At 52.7% G+C, this 24,906-nt stretch overlaps 2 protein-coding genes across 2 annotated transcripts in view; one reads left to right on the top strand and one right to left on the bottom strand.

The window, feature by feature from the left end:
• OPHN1 (oligophrenin 1) overlaps positions 1 to 17,985 on the bottom strand; it is a 51,046-nt gene extending 33,061 nt beyond the window's left edge. The window contains exons 1-2 of the mRNA XM_066338744.1: positions 17,734 to 17,985; positions 3,170 to 3,265 (exon numbers count right to left, since the gene is read on the bottom strand). Coding sequence (XP_066194841.1) covers positions 3,170 to 3,265; positions 17,734 to 17,887 — 250 coding nt within the window. The 5' untranslated portion in view covers positions 17,888 to 17,985. The remainder of the gene's footprint in view (positions 1 to 3,169; positions 3,266 to 17,733) is intronic.
• Positions 17,986 to 18,337: 352 nt separating this feature from the next.
• On the top strand, positions 18,338 to 23,016 carry LOC136374575 (protein YIPF6-like). The gene is made up of 7 exons (XM_066339975.1): positions 18,338 to 18,418; positions 19,231 to 19,359; positions 19,896 to 19,974; positions 20,296 to 20,338; positions 21,023 to 21,148; positions 21,243 to 21,400; positions 22,630 to 23,016. Exons 1-7 carry the CDS (start codon positions 18,341 to 18,343, stop codon positions 22,746 to 22,748), a joined length of 732 nt encoding a protein of 243 aa, XP_066196072.1. The 5' UTR covers positions 18,338 to 18,340; the 3' UTR covers positions 22,749 to 23,016.
• The last annotated feature ends 1,890 nt before the right edge of the window (positions 23,017 to 24,906 follow it).

Raw genomic sequence — 24,906 nt, 5'->3', positions numbered from 1 at the left:
AAGGAGAACTTGGGAAGGGGCTGAATTTGTCACAGGGAAGGAAACCTCAGCAGCAGAGCATTGACAGTGCCAAGCCAATCTTCCAGCTCTCTGGGCTGCAAGGCAAGGCTGGGCAAACACCTGCCTGTGCAGGTAGTGTGCCTGTGTGCTGGATGCCTGGGGAAACTGCCTGATCACCCCAGTGTACCTGGGAACTACCTCGGAGTTAGCTGGGGAGGTTTCCCACAGTTCCAGCCTGCTCAGCACAGTGTGGGACAGGTCTGGTGAGTCCCAGGCTTCTTCTTGCCCTGGTGGGAACATCCCAGAGGGGCTCTATCACACCCCAAGAGCTCTGCAGTTCAGACCCTCCCTCCCTGCATCATACTTGGCTGGGCAGGGCAGCACACGAGGGGGCACAGCAGGTGTCCAGAAAGGCAGGCAAAGGGTTAGCTTGTCCCACAGGTCAGGGAGAAGGTGCTCCTGGGCTCTCTGTGCAAGGTGAGGGCCCTCTCCCCTCATCCACAGCAGCACCTTGGGAGAGGTACCTGTCCTGCTAAAATCCAGCATGAGGATTCATTCTGCAGCTGCCAAGACACACAAAAGGGAACAACTGCAGTCCCGTGACACGGGCCCTCAGCTGGCAGTGGCACAACAGACCTTCCTGGTGAGTCAGGAACTTCTGAGCTCTCCTCCAGTGAGGGTCCAGCACCCAGCAGTGCAATGGCCCTACAGCTCATGGTGCTCAGCCCAGGGCCACACGTGGCTGTCACTGAGGCTCCCCAGGATAATGGAGTGCACGGACACCGGGAACCTGAGCCAGGGAAAGAGTTATCACAGGGAGAAAGAGAAACCAGCCCCAAAGTTACAGGGAATTATGTCAGTGCCTTAAATGTTCCCTAGCTGTTTTTTCCCCTTTGCTCTACAGGAAAAGCCCAGGAACATGTTTCCTGGCTCCAGTCACAGAACAGCCCACTGAGTTTGACCCTGCACCACACACACGAGGCTCAGATTCTGCTGCCAGCCCAGCAGTGCCTGGGAGCAGTGGGGTGGATCTGTCCTACTGGCCTGGGTCAGAATTTGCCAGCCCTTGCAGGGCTGGAGCACGGGGGCTACCAGCAGCCACCTGCGAAATAACACCTGGAAATGCCAGAGCAACTCTGCTGGGCAGCCAGAAGCATTCCAGGAAGGTCCTTACTGCCAGAGGATTCCAGGTTTCTGTGCCTGGGAGGAAAAAACATGCCATCCCATTTCACTGCCTCTGTCACCTCTGCAGGAGCTGCTGATTCGGGTCTGTAATGTGACAGTGGAGGAGCTGCAGGAGGGAGCACAGGAGGGGCTGCAGCTGTGGGGTAACATGGGAGCATCCACGACCTTTCACATCTCCAGAGAAAAGTGCTGCTTACAACAGAAATCAAACCAGTGTCCTGACTGCCACATGCAGTGTCCCCGCTGCCACCCGCTCGGGTGCCTGGCTGCTCTGTGCCCACACAGCAAGAAAGCAGCATAACTTTAGCTCTATTTACAACCCAAACACGTTCTCTTGCAGAGCATAAGAAATGCCTGTAAGTGTTCTGCTTCACTCCCATATCCTGCACATCAAATGAGCTCTGCACTCCCACGCAGACCCCGGGCACCCTGGCAGGAGATGGAAGCTGCTACGGAGACATGAACCCCTCACTGCTGTGTAAGGAATAAGGAAGCCTCAACCCCTGCAGGCACACCAGGGCTTGGGTGGGAGGAGGAACACAGCCCAGGCTTCTCCACAGGGAAACTGGGGATCTCTTCTCGAAAAAGCAAAACAAATACTCCCCAGCAAAACTGAAGGGAAACAAGTTCCTTTCACCAAGGAAGGTTTCACATCTGCTGTGATCTCTTCTTGCTCCCCCTCATCCCACAATCCCTTTATTCAACCTCTCTCATTCCCAGCAGCCTTGTTTGGTCTTTGGAGCTTTGTCCTTTCCAGCCAAGAGGAGGGATACTCCTTTCCTTGCCTCTGTTTGCCTCGGACCCCTCAGCTCCCAGGAGGGTCATTTACATGGCAGAGTTTTGCCCTCCCTGACCCATGTGTGTTTGGAAGCTCAGCACCTCTGCTGCCATTAAATTTGGAGGCTGACTCATTTCCAGCGGGTTTCACCCAGAGACTTTCCATAAAGGAAACAAGCCTTGGAGGGTCAGGCTGCAATCTGCTTCATGTGGCTTAAAATACAACAGCCCAAGGAACCGGCTCTGCTTCCTTCCCCTTCTGACAGCGGCCAAGAGACCTGACACCAGCAATATCACACTGCTGCCACTCTTCAAATGCTGCCTAGCTGGTTTTCTTTTTCTCCCCTATCTGCAGCCCTCGGGAGCAGCCTGGAAAAGACCCTGTGCCCTGTGGCCCACCCCATGAATGCCCTGTGCTCTTATGGAGCATAGATGGGGAATGCCCTGTGAGCCTTTGGGCAGCCCCAGCCCCTCAGCTGGTGGTTTTGTCTGATGGGGCAGGGTCAGAACCTCGGGGGCTGAGGATCCGCTGTTGTCCCTCCTGCACTCCCCTATCACCCCCCTCAAGGTCTACTCACCCTTGCTAAGCCAAGAGCAGCTTCATGTGCAGGGTTTGGGGCATTAAGGCCCTTGGCTCAGCCCTCCGGGGCCGTGGATGCTGAGTGACTCCCAGATCTGTGCCGGGGGAGGGCAGGGATGTAACATGGCTCCAGGATCACTAATCCCCAAGCAGATGTGCAGGGAGCAGCCCTGCAAGGCTGCTCAGGGCACAGATGGCCATTGTTTTCCATTTGAGACACATCCAGCAGCCCTTTTCCCCAGCAGTTTGCAGCCTGCTGCCTTTGCAGGGCAGCGTGGGGCAGTTTGTTCCTGTGAGGCTTTTCCAGCACAGCAAAGGCAGCTCTGGGAGAATGGCTCCGTGGCAGCACTGGGAAGAGGGGCTGGCTGGGAGGTCAGCACCACCCCTCCTCCCCAGCACCTGGCAGCACGGAGCAGGCCTGGAGCCATGGAAAACCTCTGCAAATTATCCGCTGAATTGGGAATGTGAAACTCGACCCGTGACTGTTCAACTTCATAAAATAAGCTCTGGAAGAGCTGCCTGGAACCCAGCTCCTGAGGTTGCTTAAAAACCATCAGGCAGGCTAATTCCTAGAGAGGTTGACTGTTCCAGTTACTGGAAGTCAGCTTCAAAAAGCAGAGAACTCACCAATATTGATCTCATCATCTGTGAGTGTGTCACCAATGAAGTCGAACTGGAAGGACTGCAGAGTCTGGGAGAACTTCTGCACCGCTGAGGAATATCCTGGAAAAGGACAGAGTAATCAGTTAGGGGGTTTTGCAATTGTTCTACAGAGGCTGCATGTCTTCGGAATTTATTCTGAATAGAACAAGAGCATAGGAAGGTAGTTACGAATATCCATAGGCATGGGGAATTTCAGCCCTGCAGAAAATGCTGCAGCTTCATAAATAACCCTCAGGCTGCAGAGAGCAATGGGTTTGGGTTTTTTCTCTCTCTGAAAAAGCTTTTGCAGCACTAATGGATGCACCACACAGTACAACAACTGATCAATGGCCTTGTGTCCAGCCACATACAGGAAGGGACACTGACACACTTCCCTGCAGGAAAATCTTCAGGAGATACTCCAGGGTTCTGTGAGCACCAGCACAGCTCCTTGGAGCAGAGGGGCTGTCAGACAGGCTGGCCACTGTTCACAGGAATTGTTTCATAATACGGGAGAAAAATCTGTAGAGTCAGAAAATAAATGTGAGGAAAAAGGCAGGACTAAAAATAACTGTTCCTCTGTGGGGCCATGGACACAGAGAGGCCCTGAGGGAAGGACAGAGCACAGAGCACAGAGCTGAGCCAGGGGGCTCAGCTGGGCTTGCCTGGGCACCCACAGATGGCCCTGGGGTCCTGCTGGTGAGGAACAGTCTGGGCTGGAAGCAAAGAAATTGCCTGATGTTTTCTGTGGCTCAGTCCAAATTATTTTTGGACTTCCAGAGAAGTTTCTGGCCCAAAGGAAGCTTTGTGTCTTTGCACCCTGTGTGGCTGCAGGACGTGTCTGCTGGCATTGGCAGAGGGGCCCTGGGACGTGACAGTGACACCACAACAGAGCCTGACCCAGGGGGGACAGAAGGGACAGCACACTCATTGGATTGACCACATCATCCTGCACAAAGCTACAATTCCTGAGACACAAACAGAAGGAGGCTGCACTTGCTTGACCTCAGAGAGTAGGATCTAGGTGATAAAAAGAAAAGCAAAGGAATAATGTTAGACTCTGATTAACATTGCCACTTTCCCTTATTTGGGACTTCAGCTACAGGCACAGTCCCAGGCTGGACTCCTTTGTGGCGGTGCACAGAGATGGCACTTTCAGAAATTCATGAAATTACATGTGGAAAAGATGTGATGGCACAGAAGTTAACAGGCAACCAGCTCCCACCACTGCTTTGCCAAACCAGCACCATGATTATTGTGTATAGGAACTTGGTGTACATGGATGGGGTTTTTTTTATTTGAAAATAAAACTTACTACTGTGGTGGCAATCATGGGATGTTCTGAAATGCTGCTGTGAAGGGGGAGAAAAATTGGACAACACTGAAATGAATGCTGGGGAAAAGAAATCACGTGGCCTGTGTGGGATACTGGCAGGTCCCCAGACTGCCTGCTTTTCCTGTCCCCAGGTCAGGAGCTCCTGACCTTCCCCAGGTCCCTGGGCAGGCAGGGGTGGGGGGACACTGGGTCCCTGGTGCAGGCTCAGAGTGCAGTCCCTGCCTCTCCCTCAAAAGCCTCGTTCAGCAGCTCCCTCCGATGGGTCAAACCTTTGCTCCTGAATGGGCAGATTCAGGCCTGAATGTCGCTATTTAGCCCCAGCTGCCAGGGGCTGGAGCACGTAAATGGGTGAACTCTTACACAGAACGATGTCATTGAATTGATGGAAAACCTCAGCAAATAATTCCCCCTCAGTCCCCCAGTGCTCACTCAGGCCAGGCTGGAGGCTCATTCAGCCCTCCTCGCTCAGGGGAATCTTTGTTCATCCCCCTGCAAATTCCCGTCACCATGACGCTGCTGTGGCCCCAACCAGTCCCTCTCCTGCTGCTGGTCGAAGGTGATTTCAATCCCTCCCTCCAAACTCCTCTCCCAGCCCAGTGTGTGTCCTTGAGCCCCTCTGAAAGCAGCAGCACCCCCAGCCAGCATCCATCTCTCTGTCTGTCCATCTGTCCCCTCCATGGGTGCTGTCTGGGGGCAGGTGACAAGGCACCACGGCTCCAGTGTACCCATGAGCCAGGAGCACAGCAGCACACACAGGTCCCTGGTATCTGGCAGGGACAGAGGGTCTCCATCTGCCATGTGTCCCTGTCAGGGGAGAAGGAGGGAGAGAGAGAGAGGGGGGTGTGAGCCTATACCATGCGTGCCTGGCAGGCTCTGCAGGAACTCTTAATGGAAACCAGGCTTCTCCAGACCAACACAACTCGACTCCCACACGTAGCAAGCCTTGGCTGAACACTGGCTCCTGACAGAGCTCCTGTGTGCATGCACAGGACAGCATCACTGCTGCTGCAGCACTGCCACAGCTCTGGGCTGTGCCTGGGACATAACATAGAGCTGACCGACTGCTGGCACTAGGAGAACAGACGTACCCACTCAGGGGTTGTGTCCCTGCAGGGCCCAGCACCAGGCCCCTGCAGCAGAGAACTGGTGCCAGTGCTCAGAGACATTTGGTGGTACACTGCATCTTCTCTTGGTGGCACCTGAATGGCAGGGTGGTGACACCAGTGATGGGTCAGGGGAGAGGGGCTGGGGAGAAAGGGATAAGCCATGGCCACAGGAAAGAGGCTTGACCACAGGAAGGAGCCAGCAGGAAGAGATTTGCTGTGTGGAAAAACAGGGCTCCATCCCACGCTGGGAGAGATAAGTCTGTACTCTCCCTTGTTTTTACTGTTGGAAATGTTTCCCCCACCCAGTACAAACACTTGGTTGCCAAAGGCTCCTGCTCTGCACCCCCAGAGCCTGGCAGGAGGGAGAGGTGGCTGCAGGGCCTGTCCTGCTCCCCCAGCACCAGGACCCAAGGATAAAGAACAATGCCACGCTCCAAGCTGGAATATCCCTGTGAACTGCACGCTAGGGCTCAGCACTACCCCAAGGACCCTGCCTGCTCAGCCTGTTTCCATGGAAACACACCAAAATGAATTTAATTAGGAGTCCTCAAGCACTCATCTCCCTTCCAGCATCAGGAAGCAATGCCAAGTTTCACCGTTTGTGGTTACAATAATACTCCTCTAGTCAAAGTGAAGTTCCATCCCTGCACAGAGTGGCCCCAGCCGGGCTGCAGGACGAGCACCAGTGCCAACCGTGCCGGCCTCAGGAGGCACACAGAGAACTTGGGGCTGTATTTATGTGTGGATAAACACACCTCCAGAGCCAGCAGCTCTGGAAGGATGTGCCTCACAGCCCGTTCAGAAAGGACCTACTTACTTCTCCCTTCTACCTTTGACAGCAACCACAGGTAACCAAAAACCACAAAGAAAAAAGTGCTGCTACCACTGCAAAAGCCACAGGTTCCTGACAAATGACAAGCACAAGCAGAGCCCTAAACCAGGCTGTGCTGCTGCTTTTTCCTCCAGTGCTTAGAATCTAAACCAGAAGGAAACCATCACCACAGGCGAGAACCACGGGGGAACAGGGTGAGCAGACACGGCCAGAGAACGGGGCATGGAGGTGCTGCTTGAGGATCTGCAGTGCTCGAGGTGCCACAGGTGCACAGCTTTAATTAGCTTTACTAATTGCAACTCAGAGGTTGCAGTCTGTGTGACTGCAATGGTCCTCTGTTCCCAAGAGAGGAAACCATGCCCCTGAGCACACAGAAATAGAAGTGGCTGTGACAACCAAGCGGTGACAGCTATGGGGACCAGCAGGATCTCTGAGCCAGGACATGAGGGCCCTGCCTGGGCTGCCTCATTTAACACCACAGGGACACAGTGAGACCTCGGTGTGACACTGGTGCAAAGAACAGCTTGATGTTAGAAATAAACATTTTGAAAACCAACAGAACATCCCCAACTGTACAGGAGAGTAGGTGTGGAGAGTACACATCACATCAGCCAGGACCAGGCTGCCAGCACTCTCACCCTCTTTATCCACACCCAAATAAAATAGCCCTCGTTTATATGACCCTCATGGGCTGCGCAGCAGACGGTTTACACAGCACCACTCTGCTTCTTCCTAGGAAACAGCCAGGTGGGAATTGCTCCTTCTCCAGAAGCTAAGGGACAGAGGAAGCAATGGCACAGCAGCCCTTTGGCTAATCTCCATCACACACTGCTCCCAGGGCATCACACAGCAAATAATGGAGGAAGAAAATAAAATAAAAATGCCTCTCCTCCCAACCTCATCATCTTTGCAATCATTGGCCAGTGACACTTCCAGTGCAAAGGTGGTCCTGAGTTTAATCTGATGCAGCTGAAGGCATGAATAGTTGAGCAGTGATGGGGCTGCAGCATCCTGTTCCTGGGAATGGACAGGATGTCCTGGCCCACACTGGAAGGTGGGAAGTGACTTTCACTAGTCTCCTTGCCTGCACCTACGCATGGGCAGCTCAGGGAAAAGCAGCCAGGAGAGATTTCCACGGGGGAAAAAGCAATTCCTGAGATTCTGCATCCGCCCGACCCACAGATTGCAGTGCCAGAGCAACTCAGTCACAGCTTCAGCAACTCATGAATAAAACCCATAAGGAATCAATAGGGAAAACACAGCCCAGGCTTGACTGTGGCTGTGCAAATAACCAGAGCAAAGCTAAGCAGGAGGCTCCATCTTTGCATTTTGCTTTCTTCGTCCCCAGCTTGAAAACAGAACTATCACAGCCGGCCACACACTTTCCTTTCAAATAAGCAAACAAAAGACAATAGAAGTTCACTCTGCCCTTAAACAAGAGCATTTTAAGACATGGAAATTTTTCAGTTGTGATCCCAACTCTGGAAATCCATTTTTGTCAGGGAAACGTTGCAAGTCCCCGACACACAGCAGCTGAGGACACACCTACATTTCCTACTAATGGTCCCTATGGATGATTTTCTCCTCCCTGGTGGAGAGCTGTGCGCAGCATATGTACAGCACGAGAAATGCCAATTTTCCCAGCATGTAGAGAGAGGGCTGTGATTCCTGAGGGGAAAATAATGTGGCCATTGTTACCAACTCCCACCAAAGAATTCCCCAGGGAGTTGAATCACCAAGGAGATGAAGCTGATCACGACCCTGGGGACAACATATTGGACACCTGACCCACCACTTCCTGAGAATTCTCCGTCTTTGCAACAGAGTTTTAGGAGCCGACACACAAAGCAAGTGGCCAAGTGGCCACACTCTGCTCTGAGCTGCTGGATTTGCAAAGTGTGTACTATCTGCAAGAAGTCCCCAGTCTCTGTCCCACAAAAATACCTCAGCCTGGAAAGCCATGAACTGCACCTCCTGAGCCCAGATATGCCATCAGGATCAGGAGTAACGAGCCCTGACTCATGGAACACTCATGAAATACTCTACAGCTGCTCAAACACAGAAACAAGTTGATTTTCTCAGATGAGGATAAAAAATAAACTTCTGGTCGCCCTTCTAGAGAGTCCCAAATCCACATAGGATTCTGCAAGGAATCCAGCCCTCTGGGTGCTGCACAGAGCAGAGATGCTCACCACTAGGGAATTACAGAGCAGCCCAGGACAGGCGGTGCCTGGCATTGACCCAGGGCAAGCCGTCCGCAAGTGCCCCTGAAGGCTCTGTGGGGACTCAGAAATCCTGACACATTGGACAAATGCCATTTTTCCCACACTGACACGGGTTTTCCACTTGCCAGGAGTAAGTGGCTAGCATGAACTGCTAAAAATAACTTGCTATATTTAGCTGTGCTTTACAAATCTCTTGCAAAGGAATTTACTGGGTGTCTCACACTCTGTCACACATTTACCTCTCCTAACCAGCTCCTCATTGACTGAGTTGTTCATAAGCTGCCACTTCCCTTTCACAGCCAGTCCAGCCCAGGCTCCAGGCAGAAAAGCAGGCTATGCTCCTGGTAAAAAACCATCTCTCATCACCTCTCCCTAACCAGTGATTTTTTTCTCTGCAAGCTGGTTACCTACCCTCTGGACCACCACCTCCACTCCCACATCTCCCCCCCCACTCTCCCCCCACCCTCCACAGTTTCTGCTTCCTGTCCTAAACTTTAATCATTTATCCTCATGAATTCTTCTCCTTGCCCAGCCAGCCTTGTGGGAAGTGCCCAAACGTGCTTGACAGGCTTGTTTTCTTATTTACTTTTAAATTAAATACCCAAGGACCCAGACAGCAAATGGTTCACACTCATCATATAATTCTCACGCCTGCTTTATCTCCCTCATTGCCTGAAGGAAATTGGCTCTGCTGAACCTGCCATGCTCCAGAAGAGCTGACAAAGGTTATGAGGCTGCACCTAGAAGCTCAAGGTAGCTAAACTCATAAAGGGGCTTTCCTGGATCGCTGAAGCACAAGGAGATCATGGGTCTCCTCACCAACAGCTTAGAAGTTTGGCAACATATCAGCCTGAAATCCCAACCAAAACACAAAGCAACCATGCAAGACTGGAACAACAATAAAGTTTTGGGGTATATGGGTTTGTTTTGGAGAAAACTGGGAGTGATGTGGTATACAGCTTCTGGGAGAAGGATGCACTCTCACCCTCCTTTGGATTAAGTTATCCAGTATCTTCTTCCCAAGACCTCCACACTGACAGATCCATTGGTCAGGATGAGAATCATGCAGCAGAGACGCATTTCAAAGCGAAGACACGGAACACATGATTCTCCCAGTGACACTCACTGGCTTGGACTGTCTCCTACAGAGTGGCACCTTGGGCTGTATTTTTAATACTTTTATAAAGGATAGTGTGTTGGATCATTTTTTAAATTATTTTTGCTTTTGAAACACAATGGCAGCACAGGGTGCTGCAGCACAACCTCCTGCCTGGCCCAGCTCAGCCAGGCACCCCTGCTCTCCCCACAGCAGCAAAACTCTCACTGGCATTAGCACTTCCCTTAGTGCTGCTCAGGATGAGCCATGAGGAAAACTGGACTTTGGACACCTGAACTTCTCAGAAAATAGTTTTTTCCCCCTTCGGCATTTTGCTGGCCTTTCAAATAAACCTTGCAGCCCTGCAAAGCTGGATAAGCTGCTTCAGCAAAACTGGAAAGAGACAGAGGGCAGCCAGCCCAGAACACGTGGCCAACTGAAATGGAAGTTGAGAAGAGATGAGGGGCCTTAGAAATCAGCAAAAGTGCTGAAATGCACAGTAAGAAATAATGCAACTGCTTTTAAACAAATGCTCCCAGGGTCGCAGAGGCAGAAAAGAGTCACAAAGGAGGAAACACCATCACAGCTCCTTGGTTCACCACAGACCAAGCCCAACCACGGGGCTGGTGCTGCCACACCTGCAGGAGTTTCAGATCACCTGGTGTCCCAAACTGTCAGCACACCAGGGAATTGCTCACCACTGCCCTGCAGCACAATGAACCTGGGTGTAGGAGGGAGAGCCACTGCTGGGAGACAGCGCCCAGCTCCGTGGGCACTGGTGCTGCTGATGGAAGTGGTGGTGGGCAGTTCCTGTGCCGGGCAGTCAGCAGCTCCCAAACCCCTCATGGGAGGCTCCAAGGGTGGCAGCACTCAGCAGCTTTCCTGAGAATTCCCAGCACAGAGGCTGCTGGATGCCTGCCCCTGCAGCAGGGATGGCTAGGTGATTCGTGCGGATGGTGCTGCCAGGTGAGCCCTGGGGATGGCAGTGGCAGGTGAGCTGTGGCTGTGGCAGCCTGGTGACACTCTGGGGCTGGAAGCCAAGCAGGCAGACAGCTGGAAGCAGGGTGAGGCTGGCAGGCGGCTCTGGCTGCTGCACCTATTTATGCACCTGTTTACATCACTGTTCCATAGAAGCCAGTCACCGCCTTCAGAATATCAGCCTGGGGACAGGTCCTCGGGCTGGGGAATGAAGGGCAGACTCTCTGAAAAATAGAAATACACAAAGCTGAGCCATGGAAAACAAATGTATTTGCTCGTCCTTTGGGAGGAGTGAGCTGTAAGGGAGGGGCGCTTTCCCAGGGGCATCAGGAGAGCGAGGGCAGAGCTGCAGAAATCCCTGCAGTGCTCCAGGCCACCCAGAGCCCCCGGCTCCGAGAGCAGCCGAGCAGGCTCTTGGCACGGTGCGCTGGCGTCAGCGGCAGGAGAGGGGTGTGCTCCAAGATCCGCGGCTCCCCGCTGCACAGGCAGGACGGACACAGGGAAAACAAACATGAAAACAACGGACTCTTATCCGGGGCAGAGCACGAGCAATCCCCACGGAGACATCCCATGATCTGCAGAGCCCTCCCATGCATCTCCTGCAGCCCCCCTTCCCAGGCAGGGCAGGTTCCGACGGGCGAGGGAGCCGAGCTCGCTCCAAGCACAGATGATTTCAGACTTTCCTTCGATAAGGGCGCAGCGGGGCCGGGCAGGAAGCCAGCTGAGTCACACAGCACGCCAGGGAGGGATCGCCGGCGGCTTACCAGCGATCCGAAGTGGTTCGGTGCGGGGAGGACTGCGCATCCCTCCTGATCCAGGCTGGGAGACGATGCCAGCGTGGAAACGGCCTGTCGTGCACCAGCTGGCACCTCCCGGGAGACTCCTGGGCACCTTCAAAATGACTGACACTGTAGAGCACACCTGGGGGGTTTTGCTAAGAGCTGCTACTCTCACTCTGGGCACCTCTGCAAGGACTTGAGGGTCTGGCTTTGTGCTTCCACCTCAAAGGGTCCCCCAATGCTCTGCAAGTCACTAGTTCATCCTGTGATGGAACGGGAACAGATTGTGTCCCTTGTTCTCCATTCTCACAGCTACGAAGTTTAGTAACTTTAGTATATCTATTCTTGTTTTTAACATCCTCAGGCTGTTTAAAATCAGGCTTGGCTGAGGGAACAAGATAAAAAGGAGAGAGACCAGACTGAGAGAGCAACTGACTTCTGGGCTGTGCTTATATTTATAGACTTTATCTCAGGCTATTCTGCTGCGCTTATCATCACTTGAAGGACTCATGACTGCACGTTTCACCTGCATGGAGAATTCAGTGACAAGAAAGGACATGGGGCAGAGAGACCAGGAGAAAACAGCCAGCACCGTCTGGGATCACTGCTCCCAGCAGCATTGAGGAGGCTGCGAGACACAACACAGCCCAGCGAGGACAATTCACGATCCCCAGAACAGAAACAACAAGGTTCCAAAAGCTTTCTCATTCACACGTGTCAAAACCTCAGGCAGAAGCTTTACAATCATTTAATGCTGAGTGAGGAAAAATAACTGCTGCCTCCTGAACTTCTCCAGCACTTCCAAAGCTGCTGCATTTTGGTGTTCAGTACCTGTAAATGGTGCTGATGGTTCACCAAAGTTTTTTTTCTATGAACCCACAGTTCTCCAAGCCTCTGTGTTCCTGCCAGGCAGTGCCAGGCAGCAGTGCTCTGGACACTGCAGCCCCCACAGCAGCACCTGCCCCTCTGTCCCTAGAGAACAGCCCAACCTGGCCCTGCAGGCCCTCCCTGCAGCCCAGATCCATGGCTGGGCAGCCAGGGATCAGTGCCAGAGCCATGCTGTGGGCAGGCAGGACAATGCAGCATGGCCAGGATGTGCCACATGTGTCTGGCTCCGTGCTGCAGCAGAACAGAGTGGGCACACCACTGTCACTCCACAGAGCCAGGCTGGCACCCAGCAGGACAGAAGCCACCTGTGAAAAGCCTGGGGACAAGCATGGGATGCCACATCCATAGCGACCAGTGTGCCACCAACAGCATTAGGAAATAAAATATCCCAACAATTCCTCAAGAAAAAAGCTAGAAAAGCTGAGTATTCATACAGTGACTCAAGAGGAAACTCTTAGGTCAGCAGCAGCGCTGCTGTGAGCTGTGAGACACACAGAACATGGATAACACCCCACATCCTCCCAGGGAAGGAGCCAGAAAAGGCAGTAGAAGATGGACAAAAAGCTCTGTGCATGCCTCATGTGCAGCACAAGAAAAAAATACCCTTACATACATTAAAATCACTTCACCTCTTGTCCCAGCCCCTTGTGCTGCTGTACACAGGCAAGTCCTTAGGAAGTGTATCTGAGTTGGAAAAAGCTACGACAAAATATTGCACATTGGTTTGTTTAAGCTGGACAAAGGCTGGTCCAGAGCCCTACCACCAGCCCCCTGACTTGGTGCCATTGCCAGCCATTCCTGCCCTGGGGTTCCTGAAACAAGCCAAGCCCTGGGCACACCTGGGCATGGATGGAGCAGCTGTAACCAGCAGAAGCCAGTGGTTCCTGCGGGGGAGGCTGGGGAGCTCGGGACTGCAGCAGCGAGGGAGTGAGGGACAAGGAGCCAGGCCTGGGGCCATCACAGCATGGCGAAACCATCCTGTGCCCATCCAGTGCCTCAGCCACTGGCGAAGCAAACCCAACAGCAACAACTTGCCCAGCCAGAGAGCTGCTCCAGGGTAAGCAAAACCCAGCAAACATATCCCTGAGGCCCAGAACATGGGGTGGGATCTGCCTTGCAGCTGGATCTGGTAAATCCTGTGCTGGCCCCTTGTCTCTCCTGCCTGCACTGAGGATTTGACTCTGGCGCTGAGGGTGAGTTGGCTTTTGGGAGGGTTTTTGTTCTTTTTTCTGCTATTGTGTTTTAGACTCCGGTTAAAGCGTGTCTGGTTTAGATTTGCACCAACTGGGGCCCTAGTCCTGTGCTCAGAGCTTGCAGCTCAGGAGCAGGAGTTGCTTCAGCAGCAGCTGTTGGCTGCAGAGACCCCCTCTGCCCACCTGTGCTGAGGATGCCTGCAGGGTGCAGATGCTCCCAGGGAGAGCTGGGGTCTGGCTCTGGGTGTGACTTCTTTTGAGACAATTAGAGCTGGAATCAGGAGACCATTTTACAAGTTACCAGCAGTAACTGGTGCCCTTACTGGCTGAATTTCCCAGTGAGGATGAGGAAGACCAGCAAGGAACCGATAAGTACAAGAGATCACATTATTGCTGGAGGGGAGTGATCCATTTTCCAGTGGGTCATTTCCCCTCTGCTCCATACTGTCTCATGGCTAAGCTGTCTTTGTGGGACAGGACATTGTCACTGCAGCACTTCAATGCCCAGTTGTGGCTCCCAGCAAAGCTGATGCTTGCCTGGAGAGCTGCAGCCTCTCCTGGTGTGGGACAGACTCTTTTTTCTTCCCCATTTTCCAGAGAAAAAATGGAAAATTTTAGAGTTTTAGAGTTGTTTGGACACAGTCCCCAGGACCTGGCTGTAACATACTGCAGGAATAGATTCCAGCCATTGTCCCCACAGCTTTCCCATGAAACATGGGCTTCTGGGGAACTGGGCAGACAGGCTACTCTGGTGGCCTCAATCCCATTAAAATAACCTGTTCCAATGCCACGCTGCTTCCCACACTCCATAGCATTAAACCCCCAGGCACCACGTCCAACACTAGCACAGAAAACTGCCCAGAACAGGTCTGCCATGTTGAGAGACACAGGAGTTCCCTGAGGGGACACGCCAGTTCCCACACACAGCACTGCAGGACCTATTCATGGGGAAAAGCTCCACACAGTCCCTACACATCTTTATCATGTTGTCTTTCAGCAGGAAGTGCTCACAATACTGGGGGAAACTGGGAACTGCCAGCACAGTCCCAGGCACTCTGCAGAGCTCCATGCTGGACAGAAATCAAATGCAAAACCACATACACAACATTTGCATGAGAGCTCACAGCTCTTCGAGCTTCAAAGGACAATTTTCACCATCACAGCACTCACAGGTACTAATGAGAAAAGCCACCATCTGACATTTCTCCTACTCTATTAACTGGGAGAGAAGATCAAAGACAGGGGAAATAGGTGGTTTTGCATTATCACACATACAGCAGAGCACAGTGAGCAGGAGAGATTAAAGGAACCCACACTGAAGCACAGAAAAAAAAACTGCTGTAAATCAGCCTTTCCTACAGCCACAGAGATGCCATGGAGTCACAACATGGAGACACCATAGTGGCCTAGAGCATGTGCCCTGAGTGAGGCTCCTCTGTCACATCAGTGCTGGCCATGGTGAGCTCTGGGCATGGACAAGATGCTGCTGGAGCTGAATTCTCAGTGCCCACATCACGTCCTGATCCTGCCCATCTCAAGGGGATGGGCACCAACATGTAGGGACAGACATCTCCCACTTCTTCTCCCTTCCTGACCAGGGACAAGGCCATGGTGGTCCCAGCACTGCCAGAACAACGTGTGGGACCAGCATTGTCACTTGGCACTGGCAATGACTCTCCATACTCCTGGCACGAAAAACAAGGGACGCAGCCAACTTTACAGCAAAAATAATTTCCACTTCTGACTCAAAGTATTATTTTCTATTACTGGCTTTCACACCCAAGCCTGTTACAAATGAACAACAGTATTCTCTGCTTTTGTCACTTTAATTCTGCACTTGGCAATATCGAATATTTTGTTTCCTTATGGTGTCCCACGTGGTTGTGACTACTCAGCTGTTGGAGGAGTGTCAGTCAACAAGAGAAAATAACACCCTCAAAGGCAGCAGTGGTAGGGCTGTGACTGCAGGATGATCCTCCCCAGGATATGGTGGGCTGCAGGCCCCTGGAAGAGCTTCATCCCAGAATTTTACTTGTTCCAGCTAGTGACACATCAGTTGGGTGGAGGGCATGGAACCAGTTTATCTTAATCTATAAAAGGCCAAAGAAGTTTAAAGCCTCCTAAAGTGCCCCCCTCATTCAGGTAACCTGGCCTTGGACATTTCCAGGGATGGGGCAGCCACAGCTTTTCTGGGCAACCTGTGCCAGGGCCTCAGCACCCTCACAGGGAAAAAATTTCTCCCCACTATCCCACCTAACTCTGCTTTCTTTCAGTTCGAAGCTGTTCCCTGTTGTCCTGTCACTCCATCCCTTGTCCAAAGTCCCTCTCCACCGTTCTTGTAGGCTCCTTCAGGTACTTCACCCTCCATCCTCATTGGAATCTCACTCTCCTGATGGGACCACCACCACTTTTGCATGCCAGCAGCTGAGGACACCTCCACCCCACCCTGTCAAGGGGCACAGAGGGATTGTCAGACATGGCCATGGCTGCCTGAGAGGACATTGGGATCTGCCAGCTGGTTGTGGTGAGGCCATGGCCAGTGAGTACCCCAGATTTCCACCCACAGCTCCACCTGGACAAGATTCAGAGATACATCTATTTTTTTAAATTACCTGTTAGCTAAACACAGGGAGCTGATGGAAGCCAGGCAGGATTGTCCCCAGCACCTCCCTGGCAGCCTGCTGGATCAGCTGCAGAAACACCCCACAGAATTTCAGGCAAGAAATCCTCAGCCCTGGGGGTTCTCAGTGCTGTCTGGGTGTGCTCTGCTTTCTTCTGCTTCTGCCCTTCCTCCCTGGCCAGTCTCCCTGGGCCGGGTCTGCTGACCCAGCAAAATCCCTCACATCCCTGTGCACTACAAACACTGAAAAGGGAAATGGTTTTGAACAAAGTGATGAAGAAAAGCATTTCCATTAGCAAGCAGGTTTGTTTTAATCCCTCTGATTTCAATTTTGCTGTTTTGTTTGGGTTGTTTTTGTTTTTGTTTTGTTTTTGCTTTGGACTGTGCAGAGATTTGGGGTTTTGTACCCACATTAGGTCTCACAGTCCTGTGACATCGGCAGTTTCAGTCACACCAGCTTTTGTCTCTGCTGCTTCCAGATGGGCAAACATGGGCTATTCCAGCCACGGCCTCGATAACAAGGAAGCTCTGAATTATTCTGAACAAAAGGGCAGCAGCTAAACCTATTAACACCAACTGAAACCAACCAGCTGGCAGGAACACTGCGTGTGACCAGTGTGGATTGTCTGTGTCCCTCCACTGCCCCTGTGGATGCTCTGTCGGCCTGGGCCTGGATTCTACTGCATCGATAACAGCAGAGAATCATGGAATCATTCGGATTGGAAAATCACTTTAGGATCATGGAGTCCAGGGAGGCACAGGAGACGACACAGGGAAGATGTGTATGAAGGTGTATCCGCAGCAGAGGGGAGGGAAGACAAATCTAAGCGGTCAGAAGAAGGTCAGTGTCAAACACGTGGGACATGGTGGTTTCAGGTGACACAACCTGGCCCAGGTGCTGCGGTGATCTGTCAGCACTTCTGGACGGCTCCCGCAAAAGTCAACATTGAAATCGACATTTCATCGGGAAAAAAAAAAAACAAAACAAAAAAACCGCTCACCGTGATTTCAAGAATGACAGTACACCGACAACAAAAGGAGGGCTTAGAGCAGGGCGCTGGAGGGCCCCTCTGATGCTCTCAGCGGGCCCCCGGGGTGACGAGATGCCCAGCGACGAGCCCGCCGCGCTCCCCCCGCTCGGGAGATGCGGAATAACGGAGCTCCTTCCCCGAGCCGGGATCACCGTCCCCAAAACAGCAGGACGATGCCAGGGAAAGCTCGGCCGGTCCCGCCGCCGGTGTCAGCCCAGCGGGACTGGGGGATCCGGCCTGTCCCTGCGTGGGGACAGCTGTGGGTGTCCCCGGGGATGGCAGTGCAGGGACAGGGACACGCCGGGGGTGGCGGCCGCTGCCCGGGGAACGCCAGCCCTCCCCGGAGGGATGCAGGGCACGGGCCCAAAGCGGCTCCAGCACGGGGCTGCAGGCGATGCCCAGGGGACGGGACACACCCCAGTGACCGGCCGAGCCCTGCCCGGACCCCCGCCCCGGCCCGCTCACCGCGGATGGCGGCGATGAGCGCGTTGCCGTCCTTGATCACCTCCTTGATGAACTTGTTGGTTCTCTCCAGCTCCTGCTCGTAGCACTTGAGGCGCTCTCGGAAGTCGGGGCTGTCCAGGTAGCAGTCGCTGAACTCCAGCGGCGGGTGCCCCATGGCCGCGGCTCGGCCCGGCTCCGCCGCGCTGCGCCTACGGAGCGCCGCCGCCGCCGCCGCCCCGGGCGCCCCGCGCCGCCGGCATCCCGCGGGCCCGCCCCGCCCGGCCGGCCCCGCCCGCCGCTCCCCGCCCGCTCCCGCAGCCGCGCCTCAGCAGAGGGACCCCCGCCCACCCGCCCGCTCGCCGCGCTTCCGGCCGCGCCGCTGCCGCCGGGAGGTGTAGTCCGGGAGGAGCCGCCCGCGGCCGCCGCCCGCCCGCCCGGGCCGCTCCGCTCCGCACGGTGCGGGATCCGCGCTCCGCTCCCGTCCGCTCCGCGCGATCCGGGCCGGGCGCTGCCGCCGCCCCGCGGGCCGGGCCCGGTGCGCCCCCTGCCGGCGGGGCGGGGCCGGCGCCGCCCTCACGCGTTGCCATGGACGCCGCGGCGGCGGCGCGTGACGTGGCGGCGCGCGGTGATGACGTCAGGCGGCCTCCACGTCGCCGGGGCGGCCAAGATGGCGGCGGCGGAGGGGAGCGGGGCTGGGGAGACCCTCGTGAGTGCGGCCGGGGGGCGCACGGGGGAGACGGGGGGCCAGGAGGGGAACCGGGGAGGCCGGACTGCGGGCGGGAAGGGGGCGTTCGGGCTTCCCTCTCTCGCTGAGCAGGGCCAGGCAGGCGGTCAGGTGCCGGGCAAAGGCGGAGCGGGGTCTGGAGGCCTGGGCGGGCGGCGGCTTGTCCGAAGGGCGGGGACGGGGATAGCGGCCGAGGATAGGGGCGAGGAAGGCGACTGGAAAAGAAGATAGGACAGGGGACAGGGTCAGGCGCAGGGCTGGGCAGCCGCTGGCTCCCGCCGTGCCCTCCCTGCCCCAGCGTTTGCCGTAGAACCGGTCGGGCTGTGCCCTGTTTGCCTTTCTCTCCGGGCACCCTAGAGCCTTCCTCGCCCGCCGGCGTGGAGGGCATCAGCCCGGTTAAGCTGATTCCTGAGCAGCCTCGGTGTGTGTCCGGGCTGGCAGTGTCTCTGCAGCTCCCGGGGCTGTTAAATCCTGGGTACTCGCGGGTTGGTGCAGCTGTGCAGCCCTCAGGCATCGCCTCCCTTAAAACACAGCTTTTTAATTATTTTAATTACAGCTGCCGGAACAGAGCACTAGGGGCGGGTTCTGGGGGTGACAGGGGACAGGCTCACGCACAGACCTGCTCAGCTCTTCAGGCCATGACCTGCTCACATCGGGCAGCAACAGCCTGGCCCTGCTGCAGAGCCTTTTATTTGTTGTATCCCTGAATTCTTAGCAGCTCTGGCCCTCCTCAACCCATCTGAATTGCATACAAGCATGTTTGTGTTTCTTCCTAAAGGTTTGTACCCATTCAGTTCCCAGGTCTGGCAGATGTGTCCATATCCCAGGATATTCCGGTGGAAGGGGAGATCACTGTCCCTGTGGGATCTAACTCTCCTGATGAGGATTACTCCACACTGGATGAGCCGGTCAAGGATACAATTGTGAGTCTGAGCCTGTGGCTGGAGTAAAACTCAGATTTTCTGGTGTCTTTGGCAGCTGTTGTGCAAAACCTGTGTTTTTCCTCAGCTCTGCTCAACCTGTACTTCAGTGGAGATTGCTTTAGAACTCATCATGTAAAACAAATTTTTCTATGAGTGGAAAAGTGTCTGAATTGTGGCCCAGAGTTTCTGTGTGATCCAAAATCAATGTGAGGGTGGAGCAGGAGCTTGTGAAAAATTCTACTGACTGAAGGTGTTTTTTATTTATTTTCTTTTTCCAGAGGAGGAAAAAAAAAGTTTGTTATATTCTGATGTTATTAAAAGATACAATATTGCGGCTGTTAAAAAAAAAAGAATGTGATGCTGTGGTTAAGGAATGTAGGAACAGTAGGCATTGTTGCAGAAGATGCTATAGAACTTTGTGGGTTGAATCCTCTCCTGATTTGCCGTTCATGTTCCTTTACTTCTGCCTCTTTGCTTTAGCTGGGAGCTGTAACTTTTGTGAGGGGATAAATTAAAGTGTTCTGTGTTTGTTTCAGATGAGGGACCTGAAGGCCGTTGGGAAGAAGTTTGTCCATGTCATGTATCCTAGGAAGAGCAGCGCGCTCCTCAGGGACTGTACGTGCTTCCTGATCTCCAGAGGGGAGGCAGAATCCAGTGGGACAGGGATTCAGGAGTGCTGAACATCCTGAGCAGCAGAGTTGACAGCCAGGGTGTCACCAGGGCTCTGTGACAGGGTGGCCTGGGCCAGGATGGGTGGAACTGGGACCTTTAGCAACTGGTGGGTCTTGAATGAATTTTATTACAGATCATGGTGTAAGATCCTGAATAAGAAAATTGTAAATCTGTGAGGTGTGGAAAATGACACCTTGGGAATTGGCCAAGGGCATCTATGACTCCTGAAAAAGCAGAACTTTTGTGTTTTCTCTCTCCCTGCAGGGGATCTGTGGGGCCCATTGGTGCTGTGTGTCGCTCTGGCTCTGTGAGTATTCCCGAGGAATTTGGAGTTTTGTAGCCCAGCACATGAGGGAAATGGAGTGTTAAAAATTACTAATTAATGTGTTAAGATGAATTGCATCTGATCCCTCTCTGTCTTGTGCAAGCACTACTTGGTTGGGTTCTCTGATAAAATGTGTTCGTGACATTGCAAGCCCATGAGAACCTCCTGTCCCTAAATTTAGGGCTTAAGGATGAACGCTTCCTGGTCCCCTGGCCTAGGAATGATTTTACTGAAGGTATCTCAGTTGTCCTGATTCAGCTAAAGTGCCTGCATCCTGTAGCTATTCCAAGATTTCCCTGAGGCTGTTTTTTTCAATCACACACTACTCTGCTGCTTTGAGAGGTACCAAAACTTTGGAACTTTAATTTCCATCTCAGCCTGTTGTCCATGGCTTGATTCCGTTCTGAATGCTTCCATAGCCCTCAAAACAGGGAGAGAAATGGGCTGAAATCGCTTCAGTTGAGCCACAACCATTTTCTTTTCCTCTGCAAAGCTGAAATATAAAATGGATGAAAATATAAAATGGATGGCCCTGCAGCATAACTGGAGATCAGTGCTGGGGCTCCTGCTCTGGCACCTACTCCAGTCTGGGAAAACTCAGTCAGTGCTGATGTCTCCATCTGTCTGTTCCCCACTGCAGCTGTTTCTCCCTGTTCCCCACTCCAGGATGCTGCAGGGTGGCTCTGCAGACAGCAAGGATGACGGAGGGCCCCAGTTTGCCGAGGTCTTTGTCATCATCTGGTTTGGGGCCGTTGTCATCACACTCAACTCGAAGCTCCTGGGCGGCACCATGTGAGTGTGGGGTCATTCCGTGGCAGCTCCTGTGCACAGAGTTCTGCCCTGCCTGGCCTGACTGCTGTTTCCCTGTTGCTGTCTCCCTGTGCAGCTCCTTCTTCCAGAGCCTGTGTGTGCTGGGGTACTGCGTGATGCCCCTGACCGTGGCCATGCTGGTGTGCAGGCTGGTGCTGCTGGCGGGCGGGGGCACCGTCAGCTTCATCATCCGCCTCATCGTGGTGGGGGCCATGTTCGCCTGGTCCACCCTGGGTGAGTCCCTCACCTGTGCCCTGGGCAGCTTGATCCATGTCCAGCTCTGGCCCCTCAGTTTAGGAAGGACACTGAGTGCTATGCCCAGCTCTGGCCCCTCAGTTTAGGAAGGACACTGAGTGCTATGCCCAGCTCTGGCCCCTCAGTTTAAGAAGGACGTTGAGACACTTGAGTGCATCCACAGGAGGCAACGAGGCTGGTGAGGGGCTTGAAACACAAGCCCTATGAGGAACGACTGAGGGAGCTGGGGCTGTTTAGCCTGGAGAAAAGGGGACTCAGAGGTGACCTTATCACTCTCTCCAGCTTCCTGAAGGGTGGCTGTGCTCAGGTGGAGCTGGTCTCTTTCTTCAGGCAGCAAGTGACCGAATGAGAGGACACAGCCTTAAGCACCAAGGGAAATAGAGGCTAGGTATCAGGAAAGTCTTTTACAGAAAGGCTAATAATGTATTGGAATGGTCTGCCTGGGGAGGTGGTAGAGTCACCATCTCTGGATTTATTTAAGAAAAGACTGGGTATGGCACTTGGTGCCATGGTTTAGTTGAGGTTAGGGTTGGGTTGGACTTGATGATCCTGGGGGTCTTTTCCAACCTAATGATTCTGATTCATTCCCTCAGGCAAAACCAAGGGATGCTCTAGTCTAAGGTGTCCCTGTGCTGCTGGAGGGCTGTAGAAATAGTTCTCCCAGTCCTTGAGCTGGCAGAGGTTCAGGCTCTGCCTCTGCTCCTGGTGATTTCCATGGTCATATGCAAATTGTCTTTGGCAGCAGGATGACGATTTAGTGTTAAACTCTGTGAGACTGTTCGGTGGTTTATTCTATGATTATGTTATAAATGCTATTAGAAAATGCTGATTTTATAGAGATGCATTTGCAGGATTTCTCCTGTTCTTTATCTATAAGTCTGGCTCTCACTGTACAGTGTTAATCAGCATTTATGGCCAGGCTGGTCAGGGCTTGGAGCAACCTGGGCTAGTGGAAGGTGTCCCTGGCTGTGGCAGGAGATGGAATTGGAAATCCTTTCCCTGCCAAACAGTGCTGTGATTCTGTGATTCCATGACATGTCATTCTGTATGATAAAGGCAGTTGCACTTGGTGATTACAGCCCGTTGGTTTGAGCAGTGGTTTCTTTTTCAACACAATGGCAGTGCAGATCCTCACAGCAGTTTTCTCCATGGAGTGGGGGCTGTGAGGGTTCTGATGCTCCTGCTCCAAGTGTTTTGTGTCTCCACAGCATCCACGGCGTTTCTGGCAGACAGCCAGCCCCCCAACCGCAAGGCACTCGTTGTGTACCCCATCTTCCTCTTCTACTTCGTCATCAGCTGGATGATCCTGACCTTCACTCCCCAGTGAGCACCATCCTGAGGGACTGGTACACGGACTGGACTTGTTCATGGACGCTGCAGTGAATCCTTGGCTTTATCTCTTTCTAATTTATATATAGGGATACTGTAAAAAGGCAGGTTGTGGGATAAAGCCAGAGAGCTGCAAAAAAGTGCTCATTTGTGTGTCCCTCTTTGTGAAAGATACTGAGGTCCAGCTGCTGAGGGGTTTATTTAGCCCTGTTCTGTACTGGTGTTAAATAAACAATGCCCAGTGGGACAGGGATTGTTCCATCTGAGGAGAGAGCAGGAGATCTGGATTTTCAAGCTTTTGGGAGATGAAGTTCTCACAACTTCATCTGTGCTTGGATTCTCACTGAAGATAAAAATGCCTTATCAAACTGTAGAACTTCACTACGATGATGTGTGGAGAGGAAAGAGACGTGTCTGACTCCTTTTCATTCCCTTGTACAGTGGTGGGATTCGCACCCAGGGCATTGAGCGACTGGGATTTTCCCAGGAAAGGAGAGTTCAGTCAAAACTCAGTTGGGACTTAGAGCTGGTGGCAGGGAGTTGTTTTTGCCTGTATTCATATGTTGTGTGTGTCTGTCCCTTCATATGGCAGACAAGAGGGTTCCAGCTTGATGCCTTCAGCATTGCATCCATGAGGGGAATGGTCTCACAAAGCTCCTGCAGGAATGCTGAGACTGCTTTGTAGCAGGGACTGGGCTCACACTCTGCATTTGGGAAGCGAAAATTTCCTTGGAAGGTACCATGAATGTGTTATATATGATAAAAACAAGGGGATCTGTGCAGGAAGTTGAGGTTTTGCTGAACAGGCTGTTTGGGTCTGAAAAACCATACCAGGGTTTGGGGCCAAAAGTGTTAAAACAGCTTGAAGGAAGGGAAGTAAATGGTACTAGAGGTGTGGGAAGCAGGATGTGAATTCTGCTCTCACCTGCCTGTGTGTGACTGTTCCTGTGGTTGTTCCTGGGAACAGCAAAGAAATACGTGCAAATCTGCGTTTACGTTCCCGTGTACTTCCTATGAGATGTCAGACACTGTTCTTGGGTTGATTTGTGGGGATTTAATTTTGCTTAATACTTTATTGAAAGGGAGGGGGCTCCTCCAGTCACTGCAGGTTCATCGTGTACCTCTCCTGGGTACAGGTGTGCAAGGGTTAGGTGTCTCTTGGTGCAGACACTGGGAGCTGGGACTTGTTTTTAGAAACTACAGAAATTATTCCTGTTGTCTGTTGTTCTCAGTCAACAATCCATGAAATATGTGAGGTGAAAAAGCTGCTGTAAAATGTCCTTTTTCCTGTGCAGACAGACTGAAACCGAAGTCAGTGTGTTCTGCTGAGGTGTGAATGTGCCTAATTTCTAGTTATATGTGCAAGAGCAGTCTGTGCTGTAAACACTAGCAGTGGGTGGGAGTTGGGATGGAAATTGCTGAATTTCAGATTAAAAGTGCATTTTTGCATTTGTGAATAATGAGCTGCTGTGTGTGGCAGGGCCTGGCTGTGGCACCAAGGGGCTGGAGGGGAGCTGTGGTGGTTTGTAGACATGGGAACCATGGAAAGGGGAATTTTTAAGCATCCATTAAATTATTGCTGGTATGGAATGTGGTTTTTCTTTTAAAGTGTGCCATTTTTCTTTCATTTAAATGTTAGTTCAGCTTTTTGAAGCTGAAGAGAAGTATTCAAGGGAAGTGCATGGTAAAGCTTGATGGCTTATGGTGGAATTCCTTGAGCCGAATCTTTCTGTTCTACAAGAATTTAACCACGCTTTCAAAGAAATCCTTGGATTCTCTCTGGGTCTTGTGACTTGAGCTGCCGTTCTATCTGAAGGATAATTGGAATAGCATTTAATTGATCCAATAATATTTTTAAATATTTTACACAACTTCAAAAAGTCAAAAAGTTCAAACTGGAGTTTGTTCCTCAGCCACTCTTGGAGGTCCTGGAGAGCCCCAGCTGTGACAGAACCAGTCCTCCCTCGGCTAGATGGTGATCCCAAAGGCAGTGGGACACTGGCACATTGAACACAACCAAACCATTTTGGTTCAGGGAAACAAACTGCCTTGAGCTTGTTTGATATTTGCAGATGCCTAGAATTAATGCAGATGGTTGATAGTCCCTTAAAGTGCTGGTGTCACCTGCGAGTGCTCCCTGAATGTCCCTCATCCTG

The sequence above is a fragment of the Sylvia atricapilla genome, chromosome Z (assembly GCF_009819655.1).
Source record: "Sylvia atricapilla isolate bSylAtr1 chromosome Z, bSylAtr1.pri, whole genome shotgun sequence".
NCBI classification, from domain to species: Eukaryota; Metazoa; Chordata; class Aves; order Passeriformes; family Sylviidae; genus Sylvia; species Sylvia atricapilla.
The sequence above is the reverse complement of the archived record's forward strand: the minus strand, read 5'-3'. Positions and strand labels throughout refer to the sequence as shown.

Bases quoted from the DNA above. Each gene is read 5' to 3' on its own strand.
- LOC136374575 (XM_066339975.1), top strand. From the start codon at position 18,341: ATGACGTCAGGCGGCCTCCACGTCGCCGGGGCGGCCAAGATGGCGGCG. The intron at 19,975-20,295 runs GTACGTGCTTCC...CTCTCCCTGCAG, and splicing joins CAGCGCGCTCCTCAGGGACT to GGGATCTGTGGGGCCCATTG. The intron at 20,339-21,022 runs GTGAGTATTCCC...TCCCCACTCCAG, and splicing joins CTGTGTGTCGCTCTGGCTCT to GATGCTGCAGGGTGGCTCTG.